This window comes from Lycorma delicatula, chromosome 2, assembly GCF_047948215.1.
Source record: "Lycorma delicatula isolate Av1 chromosome 2, ASM4794821v1, whole genome shotgun sequence".
NCBI classification, from domain to species: Eukaryota; Metazoa; Arthropoda; class Insecta; order Hemiptera; family Fulgoridae; genus Lycorma; species Lycorma delicatula.
The window spans coordinates 53,974,474-53,991,730 of NC_134456.1; the positions used below are offsets into that span (position 1 = coordinate 53,974,474).

At 29.0% G+C, this 17,257-nt stretch overlaps 1 protein-coding gene across 2 annotated transcripts in view; it reads right to left on the bottom strand.

Moving 5' to 3' along the window:
- Positions 1–9: 9 nt before the first annotated feature.
- Positions 10–17,257, bottom strand: part of LOC142320170 (uncharacterized) — a 60,498-nt gene continuing 43,250 nt past the window's right edge. For both annotated transcript variants that reach the window (XM_075357853.1, XM_075357852.1), the window contains 5 exons: positions 12,556–13,040; positions 10,910–11,005; positions 8,725–8,856; positions 5,355–5,987; positions 10–939 (listed from right to left, as the gene is read on the bottom strand). In XM_075357853.1, coding sequence (XP_075213968.1) covers positions 517–939; positions 5,355–5,987; positions 8,725–8,856; positions 10,910–11,005; positions 12,556–12,888 — 1,617 coding nt within the window. In that variant the 5' untranslated portion in view covers positions 12,889–13,040 and the 3' untranslated portion in view covers positions 10–516. The remainder of the gene's footprint in view (positions 940–5,354; positions 5,988–8,724; positions 8,857–10,909; positions 11,006–12,555; positions 13,041–17,257) is intronic.

A 17,257-nucleotide genomic window follows, 5' to 3' on the forward strand; every position in this document is an offset into this window, starting at 1 on the left:
TTTGAATACATTTCGATTTTTAGTGTTTTTACTTTTTATTCTTCTTGTTATTTTTATACACTGAAAAGTAAATTTATTTAAAAATGTCTTTTTTATTTGTAGTGGCTGAAAAAAATGTTTTAATGGTGGCAAATTATGTGTAAGTAACTTAATTATCTTTAAAAGATTATTTTTTAGATATTTCTTCTTCCTATGATTCTGGCTGTACAATTTATTGTTTCAAATTTATAAATTAAAAATTTAGTGTGTTTTAGTTAAAAAAATTCAGATAGTTACATAAAGTATTTAATAGAAATACTGCAGATCAGATAAAACAATTATTCTGCATACAATAATTTTCTTACTATTTGGATATGTAATAAAAATTCAATCTGTTGGTTTTGTACTTTGAGTTTAATTCTTCAGTTGTGTTGCATGGTTGTGTAGTGAACATTTAAATTAATAATTTTGTACTCTATGTTAACATTAGATGTGATGTAATTTTCTAAACATAATTAATTTAACTGAAAAGTAAGTCTACCACGGCCTCCAAACATCATCATCACGATCGGCCAAATGCCTGTTTGATTCAGATAATGTTGTCATTGTAGTATTTGTCATAGTCTTTGATAATGTCATTGTTGATGCCGAAGCTGTAGTTACAGTTGTTTTTGATGGTAACAAAGGGCTAGTTGTCATTGTGGTCATTGTAGGTGTTGTCATAGTCCCTGTCATTGTAACTGGTGCAGAAGTTGCAGTACCAACAGTAATCCAGCTAGATAAAAATTTGTCATGGTGGGACCTCACACTAAAATCTAGTGGTGCATCTTGTTCTGGATTATCCTCAACACATTGTCTTTTTTCTGGTACATGATCATTACTTTCTTGACCAGATACTTGTACATAATGACTTGGTAGAAGAAATACCACTTGCCCATCTGGAAGCCTCGATGGTATAACCTAAAACAAAAAAAAGGTAACTGTAAAATAATTATAAATAAATCATTATGAATTGTCATTTTGACAACTTGCTTGACATGCAATTACTTTTTGCATTACCCTTGTAATTATTCTGTTTTTTATTTAAATGTGCTCTCTTTTTTATTAATGAGGTTTACAGAATTTAAATAACATTTTTAAAATTATTGGAAATAAAAAACTTTCTTTCAAGTTTAAAACCTTTTCTTTTATAGGATTTTTCAGAGCTAATTTAGCAGCACCTTCTTCAGTGGAGTTATCTGTAGCAGAGTAACATTGAAGTACGAGAACAGTTTTCCTATTATTTCATTGAAATAATATTGTTAATTGGTTCCAAAAGCTCCTATGAAAGATATGTTAGTATTTTAAGACAAAGTGTTAATATGTTAGTATTTTGAGACAAAGTCATTCTGTGTTTAATAATTTTGTGTTGTTTCATTATTTTGTTTAATAACTATAATTTTCATATAGGTCATGAATTTTTTTCAAGGATGTTAGTTTCTTTTATAAGAAATGTATAAATGTAAATAATTTAATTTTCATTATCATTGAAAAGTAATGTACACCCCCTCTAACATTTTTTTTTATAATTGAGATAAATGGATGCAGTTTGGAGTATATTCTTCTTTGTTCTGAGGGGCTACATTCAATGATTGTACATTTCACTTATTTTGATTTTTGGTTGGCAGTGTTGGGAGGCAACTCAAAAATTTCAATAGAGACCAATGGTCACTTAATATATCATTTTGAAGAGTTTGATAAGATGAGAAAAATGACACAAATAGAACTAAATCCTGATTGACCAATCCTCCCTTCTGGTGGCCAACAATGTGATTGTTTCAGATAGTTAGAACTATGGTTTTATGTTCACCTTTAATTTTTTTGTTATTTGAGCTATCCTGATTCTTTCTTTAGAAAGAAGTCTTCTCTGATAAGAGAGACTAACTCAGAAAACCCCAATTTAGAGTATTCAGCCTTCAGGAGTGGCTAAGAAATGTTTAATGGAACATATGGTCACAAAATACACTGTTTAAATAAATTCTGACCATTTAAACCAAAATGGTGACTCCAAAATGTCATTACGTTAATTAAACCTAAAAAATTATTAAAATTTGTCAAATACTTTTGTATAATTAACTTACAATCTTGAAGAATTTGTTTAATTTTAGTAAATAACAGTTTGCAATTTAATTACTTTTAAATACTGCCTAATAAAACTATTTCAGTTAAAAACAAATTTATTGCTTCTCATCTCTTATTAAATGTTCAAATTTCCCTCCCTGTTTCTCCATGCAGTAATTAATACAGACATTGCTTGAAAGATTTTCTGACATTGTGAAAAGTTTTTGGTGAAATCTACCTACATTCTGTTTCAATGCATTCCTTTAATTCTTCAAGAGTAGTTGGCTGTGAGCAATAAACAGTTTATTTTAAATGGCCCCAAAGGAAGAAATCAGGGGATTCAGGTCAGGTGACCTGGCTGGCCATTTACTACCACATCAACCGACTCAATGATTTGGAAACTTCTGGTTCAATGCATTTCTCACGTTCAGAGCATAGTGTGGTGGAGTAACATCTAATTAAAAACACATGTTCTCTTATAAATAAAGATTGTCTGTTTGGTCTATGAGCTATGTCAATCAATTGTTGAGAGCTGGAATTATCTGCTCGTTCAGCAAAGCAATAGTACATATCACCATCTATGTTACCATTATTGACAAATGGTCTAAGAAGTATGCCACCTGTAATTCCAGCTTGTACATTTAACCACTCTGGATGCTGGGTATAACTTTCACGATAACATTGCAGGTTTTCTTGAGACCAGTACCTACTATTATGTCTGTTAACAGCCCCATATAAAGTAAATGAGGCTTAGTCAGTGAACAATATGTTGAAGCAAGAAATAGTTCTTGCTGGTAATATCTGTCAAAATTTCACTGAGTTCAAACCTTCCTTCAAAATCATCTTCAATAAGTTCTTGTACTAATTGAATCTTGTATGGATGGTATTTACATTTTTTTAATACTCTTTACTCTGACCACCTAGATAACTTATATCATGCAATTGCTCTTGCCGATTGTTGATTATTAACAGAAATCTCTAATATTCTTTCTCTAATAATTTCATCTGCACTGGTTCGGCCAGGCTTTTTATCATCTAAAATGTAACCAGTGCAGTGAAATTTTTCCAATTAATTTGTGACGTGTTCCTGGAACTTGTATATGATTAGGATACCGTGCATTAAATGCATCAGCTCTTCCTTTGAATGATTATATTTTTCCAAATAAAAACAATATTTTTATTCTTTCTTGAATTGAAAAAAAATTGTTTTTACTCAGAGTTTTTTCATAGAGTATGGTTTTTTTAATGAAGTTAAAAAATAAAACCAGGTTTCTCAGTCAGGTTATACTAGTTATCTAAATTAAGCTTTTTATTTAAATTTTGATTTCTTTAATCTCTTTTTTTTGTCCTTTGTAATTTAAGCCTTTTAAGCTTCTAATAAAAAAACACAAAACTTTATCCAAAAATAACATTAATGCAGTTACAGTTCAACATCTGTTAGCTACTTATCACAAAATTAACAATAAATATACATTTTTAAAAAATATAGCTTACTTTTGTTGATCAGCTGTTAGCATTGCCATTGTATGAAATAAATTTTTAGTGTTAAGAAATAAGTAAATTAATTTTTATTTTATAATTATTTAATTATATTTAAATTCAAGACTGTAAGTTTAATTAAAATAAATATTTGACAAATTTTAATAATTAATTTTTTAATTTTTAATTAATGTGGTATTTGTGGGTTGCCATTTTGGTTTTAAGTAGTCAGAATTTAATTTTTTGATACTGTTTGGCTTATCTTGCCAAGACCTTTAAAAGAATATATAACATGACAATATGTCCCATTTAAATATTTTGAGCTGCCACTGCCCCCTGCCGCCCCTGAATACGAAATACTCTAAAATGGGGCTTACCTGAATTAGCCTTTCTTATCAGAGAAGATTTTTAAAGAAAGAATCAGAATACCTCAAATATCAAAAAAGTTAAAGGGGGCATACAACCACAAAATAAACACAACATAAAAAAACTCATCAGACTATAACTATCAGACTCAACTAAATTGAACAGTTAAAAATAGTTTTTGGTGTTGTTTTTTGTCATTTGTGGTTCATATTGTTAAAGTCCTACATCTTGGACGAAACATCGAGGTTTTCTGCTTTTGTTTTTGTTATTTTGTTTGTTTGGTTTTTGACCTAATGAATTGTATTAAAAAATTTTCTATTAATTTGTATAATTTTCTAACTTATTTAGTTTAACACACACCACACACACACACACACACACACACACACACACACGCACACGCACACGCACATGCACATGCACATGCACATGCACATACACACATACACACATACACACACATATACACACATATACACACATATACACACATATACACACATATACACATATACACATATACACATACACACACATATACACACATATACACACATACACATACACACACATACACACACACATACACACACACACACATACACATACACACACATACACACACACACACATACACACACACACACATACACACATACACACATACACACATACACACATACACACATACACACATACACACATACACACATACACACATACACACATACACACATACACACAAACACACATACACACATACACACAAACACACATACACACATACACACATACACACATACACACATACACACATACACACATACACACATACACACATACACACATACACACATACACACATACACACATACACACATACACACATACACACATACACACATACACACATACACACATACACACATACACATACACATACACATACACATACACATACACATACACATACACATACACATACACATACACATACACACACACATACATGCACACACTTTTCATTGAAAACTGTTTATTATTTTATTTCAATAAAATTATGCTTTATGGTATCTAAAAATAACATTTTAAAATAGCGATTAGTTTTGAGAAAAATTTTGGCTGTAACAGAATATTTAATTTTATCTGTTTTCTTTTAAATTTCATATGATTATACCTTTTAAAATGCAAAACTAGGCACAGTAATCATTAGGAGATTTAATTAATTGCCCAGGTTTTAGGGAAACATTATTTAATGTACTATTTACTAAAATTCCATAATGTTACACACAGAAGTTTTTTTTAGCTATAAGTTCATTCTCAAGAAAAAAAAGAAAAAAATTATTTTTTTTATTTGAGATGGAGGTTTGTAATATCTGTTCTAAGACTATCAAAAAATTCTAAAAATATAGTTGAATAATCCAATTTACCTGTACAACTGAGAGTTGACTTGTAGATGTACTAGCCTGTGTTATGACACCTGGTGAGAAACTTGTTCCTACATCCATTCCTCTGGTTACTGTGGTTGTCGTAGATGTTGTGGTTTTTGTTGATGTAATTATCGGTTTCTTTTCAGGATTACTAGATTTCCTGCTACGTGCACCACTTGAACGTTTTGATCTATAATTATTTTTTAAATTATTAATATTATTAATAGTGTTATTATTACAGTTACTATTATTATTATTGTTATTGTTATGATTATTGTTTTCATCACCAGGTGATACTGTACTACTATCTGGTTTGGTAGTTTCATCACTATCCATAGGTTCTTGTTTAACTCTTTGATTACAATCCATAGTTGCACCATTCATTAAAATACTGTCTTCCATCGGTTCATCCATACGGTTATCGACTTCATTTTCCTGTAATGTCTTCATACCAGATTTCATTGCGGCCAAACTGAAGTCTAGATCGATTTCTGAAACACAACTTTCTAAATGCCTCAACAGTCTTTGTTTAATTGTTGGATCTATTAATTGATTTGGTGAATTTTGCTTTGTTGAATTTATACTTGGTGTGATGCCAATATGGAGCTCAGGAGATTCTAAAAATCTAGTTACCTGCAAAAGAAGATTAATTTATTAATCAAACACCATGTAAATCATTTTAAAAAATGTATATTTTAATGTATTAATTTTTTTTGTATTTAAAACTATATTTTGTACTTAACTGGCAAAACTAGTTTTGACATTTTTTTTAATGACTAATAATAAACATATAGATTATCCAATGAAATTGTTGTACCCAATGTTTTTTAATGTAAATGATCCATGGGAACAAATTTATAATAATATTTGTGTTTTATTTTGAGTTTACACCTTTTAATTTTCAATTTGCAACTTCCTGCGATGCCCTAGGTAATATAGAGTTCACTTAATTGTAAAGAAGAGATACTGTTTAAATGTCTTATCTAAACCTTATTTCACAAAACCAAAAGTGAACACAGTATGATGATTCTAATTTAATTTAATTTAGCACAATCCATCTGAGAAAAAACACTCTTCTCGTTTAATTGTAACAAAAAAATGGAGTAAAAATAACTTGTGATAAAAAAATTAAAAAATTGTGATAAAATGATATATTTTACCTTAAAAATACAATTTTAAGAAAGTACGTTACTGCTATATTAAAATTTCAAGTAAAACAGATAAAAATATTTGTTACTTTAATCTATCTGTTCAATATGCAATAAACTTGTGTCTGGTGAACTATTGTCATTGCTTCCCAAACTTATTACAATATCTTCAATAATATTTACATCCAATCTGTTGTCAGCTTCCCGTGCTTTTTTAAAATCTTTCCAAATATGTGCATCTACTCTATTTAAGTCAAATAAATTTTTTACATCAATTAACTTGTGTTATTACTTCCAATGTAGCCTTTAACATGGCCCATATCATTTTGTAGTGGTTTAAAATTGCAATGGTATTAACGAAAATGCAACATGACACAATTTTTTGATTTCATCTATTTGATGATATATTCTTGTTTAACTGATTTTACTGTTTTTAAAAGTTCTGCTTTTAACATGTCGGTGTTACCTAGTTTTAATCATTTGGAAATTACCGATTACAATTTCTGGTACGGTAAATTGTCCATTACTATGACGGATAATTCAGAAATAATTTCGACAATTTTTAAAAAAATTACTGCATAAAATTGTCACTATTAGTTTCATCGTGGTACTCTTGGGAAGATCTGAATTCAAATATCATAAACCACCGTTCAAAATCCCATTTCACTTCCTTCGTGGATTACTATTAATCTTTTCCCTTTTTCAGCTGGAATTTTCACCCCAGTTGACAAACCTTTCATAAAAACGTCTTATGCGGTCTTTATTTCCCGTACTTATCCCCCATTAATCCGAATTTAATGTATGAGTTTTATCCTCTTCACGAAAACGATTAATTTCTCTTAAATATTCCCTATGCATGAAATATCTTCGCGTTAGTAAAGAATAAAATTTTTTCTGGACATGGAACGAAAATTCATTTTTTTTAAAACACGGTTTAATGTATTTGTAGAAAAATTCGTTAGTTCAGAATCTGTATTCACAGTATTTAATATTCTGATCCAAGTTAGGAAGCTCGTCAGTGAAATAAAACGAGAACAAATGAACCTTTTCCTGATGGCGGTTTTAGTAAAATCGTCCAACTTTTCAACTGTTTTCATAAGCTTTCAAGTCTTTTAAGGGCTAACATGTTTACTATTAATTTTGTGTTTATTTGTTAAAAATTGTTCTTTCGTTAACGCCTGCTGCATTACTTGCTTTCCGTGCAATATCTCTGACTGCACTTTCAGGGTTATTTTGTTTTATTGGGTATCTTGGGTTCTTGTTTTCTTAAAGCTACTAATGGATTTTCCTGGTTTATGTTTCATGACAGATTCACTAATTGTTGAAACCCAATTGGAACAAAAACACAGGTTAAGGTAAAATTAATGAAAATAACACTGAATTTATAAACTATAAATTAAATTATTAACTATTAATTTAATTTTCAACTACAAAAAACTATCGGACCGTACAGAGTAACGTGATAACAGACTGAAATATTTATTTCACTGAACTGAATAATGGTGTGAAACATTACAAATGATATCATTATTAAACATCAATAACAAAGACTCGAAAAAATGTTTAATTACTTATCATCGGCATCTCCATCTCGTACGGTTTCGTGAGATAAGATTTATAATCCTGTTAAAATTTACTTAGATGTATTTTAATAAAAATTTCAAATAAACACAAGAACATTTAAAGCAAATTAAATGTGAGATCTTTTTTTTATGATTTAAAATTTGGAAAGATTTCAAGAAATTTGACTCAGGTTTGCCATTCTGGTGAATTACATAAGGTCTGATAACAAGATGAATTTGAAAACTTTTAACTAGAAAAACTTTCTGCAGTGTAAAAAGCATTTACAAAATATTGCACTAATTAAAAATATGCTATTATTCAACATTTTATAAAAAAAAAGAACTGCTTCATAAAAAATGCCTTGCTGAGTGTTTTCAAAGTTCCATTCAATTAATGATAATTTAATTTTTTTTTATCAAACCATTATTTTCTATTTTAATGAAGAATGTTAACTGAATCCATTAAAAAGCATGATTATGAAGTTGTTTCAATAGAACCAGCTTGATATCAGTTTGTATCCTGCTGTGAGTGAATGTATATAGTATGGTTATATTAATTAATTTTTAATTTCCTCTACTGGTTTCTGTTCTAGTTTATGGTTAAGATTACTGATAATTAAAATGTTGATAACATTTATGTTGAAAACTTCTTTACCATACCTCTTTGGCACATTCCTGAAAACCAGCTCTGTATTTATCAAGTACAGCTGAGCCAAGTGTCTTTTGCCTTTGCAGATGCCTTACGGTTAATTCAAGTATATCTGCTTTTTCTAATTTTGAATGTTTGGTATTCTGAAAAAAAATTGTAAGATCTTACAATACTTTAAAATGAATAATTATAATGTGAAGGTTAGATTATTTGTTTCTGATTTCCTTAAAACTATAGGTAAATTCACACACTGTACTTATTGGGGCATCATTTTTCTTTAATGGCAATAAAAATTGAATCTAAAAAATACTGACTGACATTGCCTCAGTGCCAGAGAAAATATTCGGTTAGAAAAAGTAAGAATTAATGAAAAAAAAAAAAACAAAGTAAGACGAAAATTAATAAATGTAATAAATGTTGACTTAACGTACTTGTAAATTTTGCAGCACTGTTAACAAAATTTTTTGAACTGTAATTGAACAGCATCAGTTATAAATAGGCAAGCATCATTACGTGAAAATTTCATAAAAAACTAATTGATAACTGGTAACATATGAAAACTGTAGTAATCGTGTACAAAAATATTTAACATAATAAATATTTGTGAAATGGGTTAGACAAATGTGTAAAAAAACTTTGCAAGAAATTTTTATACTTGTAAATATATTTTTATAAGTCTAAATTATAAAAATATTGTTATCATAATTAATAGAACATTTTCTTTAAATTTTTTTAAGAATAATATTTTGATTAATTTTTTCATTTACAAATTGTATTTTCTTGTCTCAGACTTTTTTCCACAAAATGCTCTTATTTTTTCCCCCTATTACTTTGTGACTGTCAATATTAACAATTATTTAAAACTTTGTAGACAAACCAAATCAAATATTACAGAAAAATATTTGTAATAGATTATTAAAAAGTTCTGTCATTCAAGTTGTGTGATGAAATTATTATAAGGGAGGCTGTAGAGCAAGGTCATTCTCAATATCTCGAGATTTTGCCTAATTAAGGTCATATTTTTCGTAGGACATTTGTTAACGATTAAAAAATACAATATTTGCAAAATTGCATCCCCACCCCAAAAAAAGCTCTGTATTACTGCTATGTTGTGATGTCACAGGTGAGCGGTAGAATTAAACAAATGAATAATACTTAAGTATAATAAAATAACTCAGTCTGGCTGGGTCTCAAACTTGCAGCTACACCAGTCTGTCGGACCGTGCTAGCGAAATTTGTTCTGAATAAGTTGTGAAATTACATTAGTTTAATTAGTGCTGATCATCATTACTAGTACCACTATGACCATGAGAATTTAATTTAATTCACGTGTTTAATGCACAAAATAATGTGTAAATAATTTATGCACATGCTTAAATAAGTGAAAAAATACAATATTTAAATAAAATTATAGTTATTTTAAATTAAGTTGTGTATATAAGCTGTGCATCAGAAACAATCCACATTTGTCAGCTTTTTTACTAAACTTTTTTTAACCATGTAAGTTTCACAAGTGCGTCAAGATTTAATGTTTTGTATTAAGATGAAAATTGTGTAGTAAATCTTGTTCATATTTTATTCGTAAATGTTTAAGTTTTGCTTAGCTGTCAGAAATGAGCTGGTGGAAACAAAAGATTGATTACTAGCAATTTTTACATTGAGCAATTGTATAAAGTTGAGGATAAATGCCATTGAAGTTGAAGTTATTTTTCCAGTTTGTATTTACAAAAAGAAGTGAAATAAATTCAAGTCTTAAATTCTACAAAATATAAAATTGTAATAAATCCATGTTCTGAATTATTGTTATAATAGAATGTATTTTCAGTGTATTGATGTAGGATATCATAATAATAAATTCAGAGTCTTCTTTTATGAAGGTGTTGGACACAACCTATGAAGACTCCTCTTTTATGATTGTTTATCTTAATTATTTATATTTTTGATCTACTGTAGGCTTTAGTAATCATATACTTAAAAAAGTATGTTTTTCAGTTTTCTTGAATATGAATGTAAACTCAAATTTATTGAGTTGAGTAATATCCATTAATTAACTAACTATCTTTTATATAACAGTGCATATCAATTCTTTAGGTTTTTTTTTTAGAATAAAACTGCTTGTTTGCTAAATAATATTTAAATAAATCAGTTTTGGGTCAAATGTTAATTAAATGAAGTGGAAATAAAACTAGTTAATACCTCTGATTTGGCAGAATCTAAAATTAAAGTCTTCAATAATGCTAGAGATTGATTAATTCTTGCTCGTCTCCGCTTTTCCATCAGTGGTTTATTAGCCTGTAAATACACAATGTAGTTATATTTCTGCTTATATTAATAATATAAAAGCTAGCCATCCAAATGTATATTTTTGTTATCTTTTTAAACATGTTTTTAATAGCATTAGTTGTTATGGCCATTAGTCACTGATGTCAACAGGATGCAATGAAGATGATTTTATTTTTAACTTAATCTACTGAAACCAGCTTTTAAAAAATGGGAAATTTGTATTTTTCTCTTACTTAGGTGTTTCAGATAGTGTAGCACTAACAGGCTGTAAGGATTATATTTATTATTTTATCAAGGATCCTAAAAAAATTTAATAAGAGATTATTAAAGAATACATTATTTTACTTTTTTTTCTAATTACAGGATATTCATAATTAAATTTTAATAATAAATATCCCTTGATGAAGTCCTAACAGTCACTGACATTCGTCGTTAATCATAAACCACAAGCATTTTTACTTATTTTATTTCTAGATTAAGATAAAATATAAAATGACATCTAAAAAAATAAATTAAAAAGTTATATTTGTGGTTTTATATGTTAGGTTCCATAAACGTATTAGTTGCATTGGCATTAGTAAAAATCATTTCTGAAAAGAACATACATTTTCAGAATAACAAACATAATAGACCTATTAGGAAAAATGTGGAGTGATTTCAATAATGTATTGTTTACTAAGGCAAATATGTTCTTGCATTCATGTTGCATCCTAAAGATTTTGTTAAAATCCCAGTCAGGCTGGAAATTTTTGATATACAAAAAAAATTATTTCTCAACACGGAGTAGGTAGCTGTAATTGGACATGTAACCTTTAGTTGCTGGAGTGAATTAAATAAATATTTTTTAATGTTAGCATGTTATGTCCGTTGAAGTACAGTTTGTAATTAATCATACATGTAACATTTTTACTAAAAAATTGTAATGAATACCATACTTTCAGAAAAAGCAACTTGGACTAATGCTGCTGTATTTTACCTTACAAAGATTGCATTTTAACATTTTGTTATGAAACAGTTTTAGTTTTTAATCAATATATAATCCTGTTTTAGAGGATATATTGAAGACAAAGAGTAGTAAAATGATACATCTTAATAAAGGATGTATCTTCCTCAGCGGAAAATGTAATCTTTTCTTTTGATGGAATCTTCATTAATATAATCTGATGTGAAAAATCTCAGAATATGTAGGAGAGCCAGTTTAAAAGTACAAAGCAAACCATAGGATAAACTCTAAAACAAGAATGGTTTTTATCCCACTTTTTTGTTAATTTTATGACAAAATCAGGTTGGTCATGCTAAAAGAATACAGTATTTCCAACAGAATCAAAGTGCACTCATATTTATTAATCATGATAGTGAGGATTTTAATCGTATTTCTCATCTGTGTTTTTCTGTCAGTCAACTGGTTGATTTTCCTGGCATAGTGCAACCAGTGCATTACATGAAAATCATCTTCCGGTGGAAGCTGGGCTGAATAATATTTAATAGATTTATTTGTATAAATATTTTTAACACTTTTTTTAAAGATTTTAAGTAGATTAAATATTTATGAAACTTACCCTCCTGCCTTCGCACGAAAATGAGAACCTGCGAGAAGAAGGTATGTTGACCTCTATTGCCAACTTGTGTTGGCTGCCCTGTGTTGTTGTTGTTGCAGTCGATGTTGTTGTGGCAGCAGTTGTGGTTATCACTGCAGTAACTGCTGATAAGTTTGTTGTTGGTGATATTTTTGCAGTTATTTGAGGTGGTGATGACTGCTGTTGTTGTTTCTTTATTATTTTAGGTACAATAATGTGTCCTTGGCCACTCGACTGTGGTTCTTCTGTTATATAGTTATTACTGTTATTGTTGTTATTTCTGTCACTGGACGTGTTGACCAACTTTGCTGTCATCTCTACCAGTGAGAAACACCGTACTGGTACCAACGGCACCCTCGTACCGTTAACATTACTCCACTGCTTGACCACTTGCGGTGGTAGTAATTGTCTTTATTTTTTGTTAAACTTGATTTTTTGTCCTCTTTATTTTCTTCTTGTTCTAGAATCTGAAATAAATGATTTTATAAAATTAGACTGTAATATGCAGTAATTGATTATTAAATTATTTAGAATTTAAAGTTACTAATTTAGTTGCATATAGATTTATGATCTAATTACTACCTAAGCTACTACACATGTTCAGTCCATATCAATTGTTATCTATTGTACACCGGCTGTAACTGAAGAAGCATTGAAAATATTATTAGTTATACTCTTTGTTCTATTGTACAGAAATAATTAGTTATACTACAGAAACTATTTCATACCAAGAGGGGGACTGATAATCTGTGAATATTTTTAATTGAAAATTCCAAATAAAATTAAGATAAAATCATTTAGAAAGTTATCTCAGTATTGATTCAAATATCTTGCATAATGAAATAATCATGATACATAAACAAGAGACAAAAGTGAAGAAAATATGAATAGAATTTATTTTATTTTCTTTTGGGACATTGCAGGTGATCCAAACTAAGATGTCAAGTTGTTTGAATGAATGAGTAGGTTTTTGTTGTGTTTTTCACTGATCACAATAACATGTCCAACTTCACTAAAATACAGGTGTTTCAGTTAAAAAAGAGACATCTTCATTCTGTTTTAAGTTAAGAGGCAAAATATTCAGTATTTAAAAAAAAAAAAATTGTCAGCCTGCTAACTTAGTGGTTTATGAAGGTAAAACCCAACATCTTTCATTGTAACTCAATATCTATTATAATTATTGATTTTATAGTGCAAAACCAACAGTTTTCAGAAGCTTGTGTTATTAAAAAAAAAAAAAATAATACCAAACATTTTGATTAAAACTCAAGAGTTTACTTGAGTTTTGTTGAAAAGATTATATAATATGTTGGGAAGATTCACATTGGCGAGCCCATCTCTCTGTAAATGTATTTTTCTACATGTACATTTAATTTAAAAAATATCACAAATAGGCTGATTGTAAAGATCTTTGAAAGTTTTGAGCATTATTATGTTACTTCCTGGTGATAATTTTTAGAAATTTTCTGTTCTGAATTGTGATACAATTAAGTTCCATTACTACTACTACTTCCTGGTGATAATTTTTAGAAATTTTCTGTTCTGAATTGTGATACAATTAAGTTCCATTACTACTACTACTTCCTGGTGATAAATTTTAGAAATTTTCTGTTCTGAATTGTGATACAATTAAGTTCCATTACTACTATGTATTTTTTTAGCCTTAGTTTTTTGTAATTATTATTGTTTTACATAACAATTTTTTTTAATTGACGAGAGGCAGTCTGGAGATTGTTGATGTACAAAGTAGAAAGATTATGTATTCAGTTTGTTAGTGTGGTGGCTCAGTGATGGAGTTTCTCCAACACCCTTGCGTAAGAAAAGTATCCACTTTTGCTTTAAAACAGTTTTTCTAAGAAAAACAAATTTTTTGTTGTAAGTTACTGTATTTGCATTGTTACATAATAAGTACATTTATATTGTGGATTCACCAAATAAAACAGTTATTACATTTTAATTTCCTTTTTAAAAACATTTTCTAAACTTAGTCGTTACCAGCCAGTAGTCATAAGCTGCTCTTTTGTGAGTGGAAGAATAACCTTGCAATAAAGATAAGAAACATTCATTCTTCCTATTGAAAATTTTAAAGAGAGCTTTAGACTATCTCTATGATAGCTATTAACCGTGCAATTAAATATTAATTTATTGTAACATTAGGTTATATCAGAATTTCATAGTGTATTATCGAGACGCGACGTAACTACGTATAACTAAAGAACACTGGCTACCAACCAAATAACCATATACATATATATATATGTGTGTGTGTGTGTGTCCATTGTAGATCTGGGGGGAAAACAGTGGGGTTAGCAGTAGTCGCCGGGGGAAAGAGCAAAAGGGAGACGGGCAAGAACTCGGGAAGCCAACGCGGAAAACGGCACGCCGCCGCGTTTAACTCCCTACATCTCCCTACCACTGCTGAACTGCGTCTGTCCATATCAAATAAAGCCGCTCTAAGTTAAAATACAACTCGTTGTTGCAGCCAGCTGGCATTTGTCACAGTACGCGCTATGTAGAACGAGTGTGATATTCACACATGCACACAGATGCATAACGCTTTCAACGAGTGAGTCATCAACTGTACGAGTTTGAACTGAATCAATGGGATTGGATCACGTCGTAATTATTACTTTCAACAAAAGAACACCATTTATTGTCATTCGAACTCAATACGCGATGATAATAAACCATAAAGCAGAAATGTTTATATTTTACTGAATTATAAAAAAGATTACTTGTACAGCGAGACGGTTTTGCTTTTTTATATAATTATTTATTCATAACAAACACAAATCAAGAATATCAGCTATCAAATTTTGGCTGATGGCTAAAAAGATTTTATACATTATGTGTGTCAATCAATATATACGCTATGTATAGATCTTTTTTAATAACGTTTTTCAACATAGTAAACGTGCATTAACTTTAGATAATTTAGAGAATTTTCCCTACATTAAACTGCAATTTCCTTCGCGAGAAACTTTAACAAAAAACTCAAATTTATTTCATTTTTTTATAAATAAAAATTGTATTTTTGAGAACATCGATTCGAATCATATTTCATTCTGCTATAGTCTTATCTATTGGACTGAAAATTATCGGCTCTTCATTTGTATTGCTATCGGTTCCTACACAAAGTTGATAAGATTTTTTGATAAAATTTTTGATAAGATGTTTTGCTAAAATTTTAAGAGTTGACGACTGTGTCTGTAAACAGAATTTATTAATTTCATACTCTAACTTTCACTAAGGATTTAAAGAATTATGTGTAAGTTCTGTTTCAGTTCTATCGAACGAATGAACGGAACATGCAGGAGGTATAAATGTGATTCAGTGCGGGACCAAAGGATATGAAGCTGTCTGATCACGGTTAAGGGGAATTCTGTTATTGGGGTTGGAGAGTAAAGCCCTGAATAATACTTCGGTTACAATAAAGGCTGCGTGTAGTACACAATCTAAATCTGAAATATGTATAACGTCAGATCCACACTACTATATCATTTGATTTAGAGTAATGTGATAGGGTTTGGCATTAATTTACACTTTTATTTACTTTTTAAATACGAAGTGAAATAAAAGCATTGCTTTAATTAATTAAAATAAGTTTTTTTTATATAACTTATATTTAAATTCACAACAAACAGAAATTCACGGAATGCAATTGAATCTTTTTTTTTATCTCTTCTGTCAAAGCCAGATAAATCGAGAAAACCAATCCACAGAAAAAAATCATTCCACTCTAAAAATGCTTGAAATAGAGAAATTATAAGAATTTTTTTTTTAAATAAAATTATTTAATTTAAAATAAAGCGATTAAAAAGACATGACAAATAAAATCTTAGATGTTTTGAAGCGATTAAAATCTTAGATGTTTTGAAGCAGTAAAAAATTTGGTTCGATTTGTCTAACATTTTTATTGCCGTCCGTTATAGATAACAAAATCTTTGAATTAAAAAGTAACTGCAAATAAATAATGTAGCAATTAGGACGGTTAAAATAATTAGAATAATTTTTATTTTTCGTTACTCATTACTATAGCATGTTTCATAAAGTGAAGCATTTCAATTTTTTTTCGGTGAAGAAAAATAGCGAAAAAAACTTTTGTTGCACAGGTACATCCAGTATGCAATTTTACATTTCTAGCTTTTCTGCACGTCTAAATTAAGTTTAATGTAAAAGGAAGTATATTTTTTACGAACAATTCATCTGTTTCATACGTATTGTTAAAATGACTGGAATTATAAAATAGGACGCCTGTAAACGTTTTTTATATACAGATTGTATTACAAGATACTCCATACAGTATTATGTTACTTACAAATAGTACAACGCGCAGCTAATAGAGGTCGCAGGCTATGACCATCGGTGAAAAACTGCAACTCAACAGAACGTATCTGTATTTGTTGGTTAATGTCTTTAACAATAGAAATTCGTTTTTTTAATGTAAAGTTTTTTTTATTTTTTCTTTGTTCTATTTTATACCTAAATGAGTTTTTGTATACTACACCATCAACGTCGTACTTATCTAAAATGGTTAGTAAAATAAATTTTAAGTTAATAATAAATTAAGTTTTAAATGTTGAATAAATAAGGTTAGGATTTTATCTAAGTTTGTTATATTTTACTCGAGTTATGCTTATGTCATATAAACGTTTTATATACATAGCAGTATTCTAGAATTTGA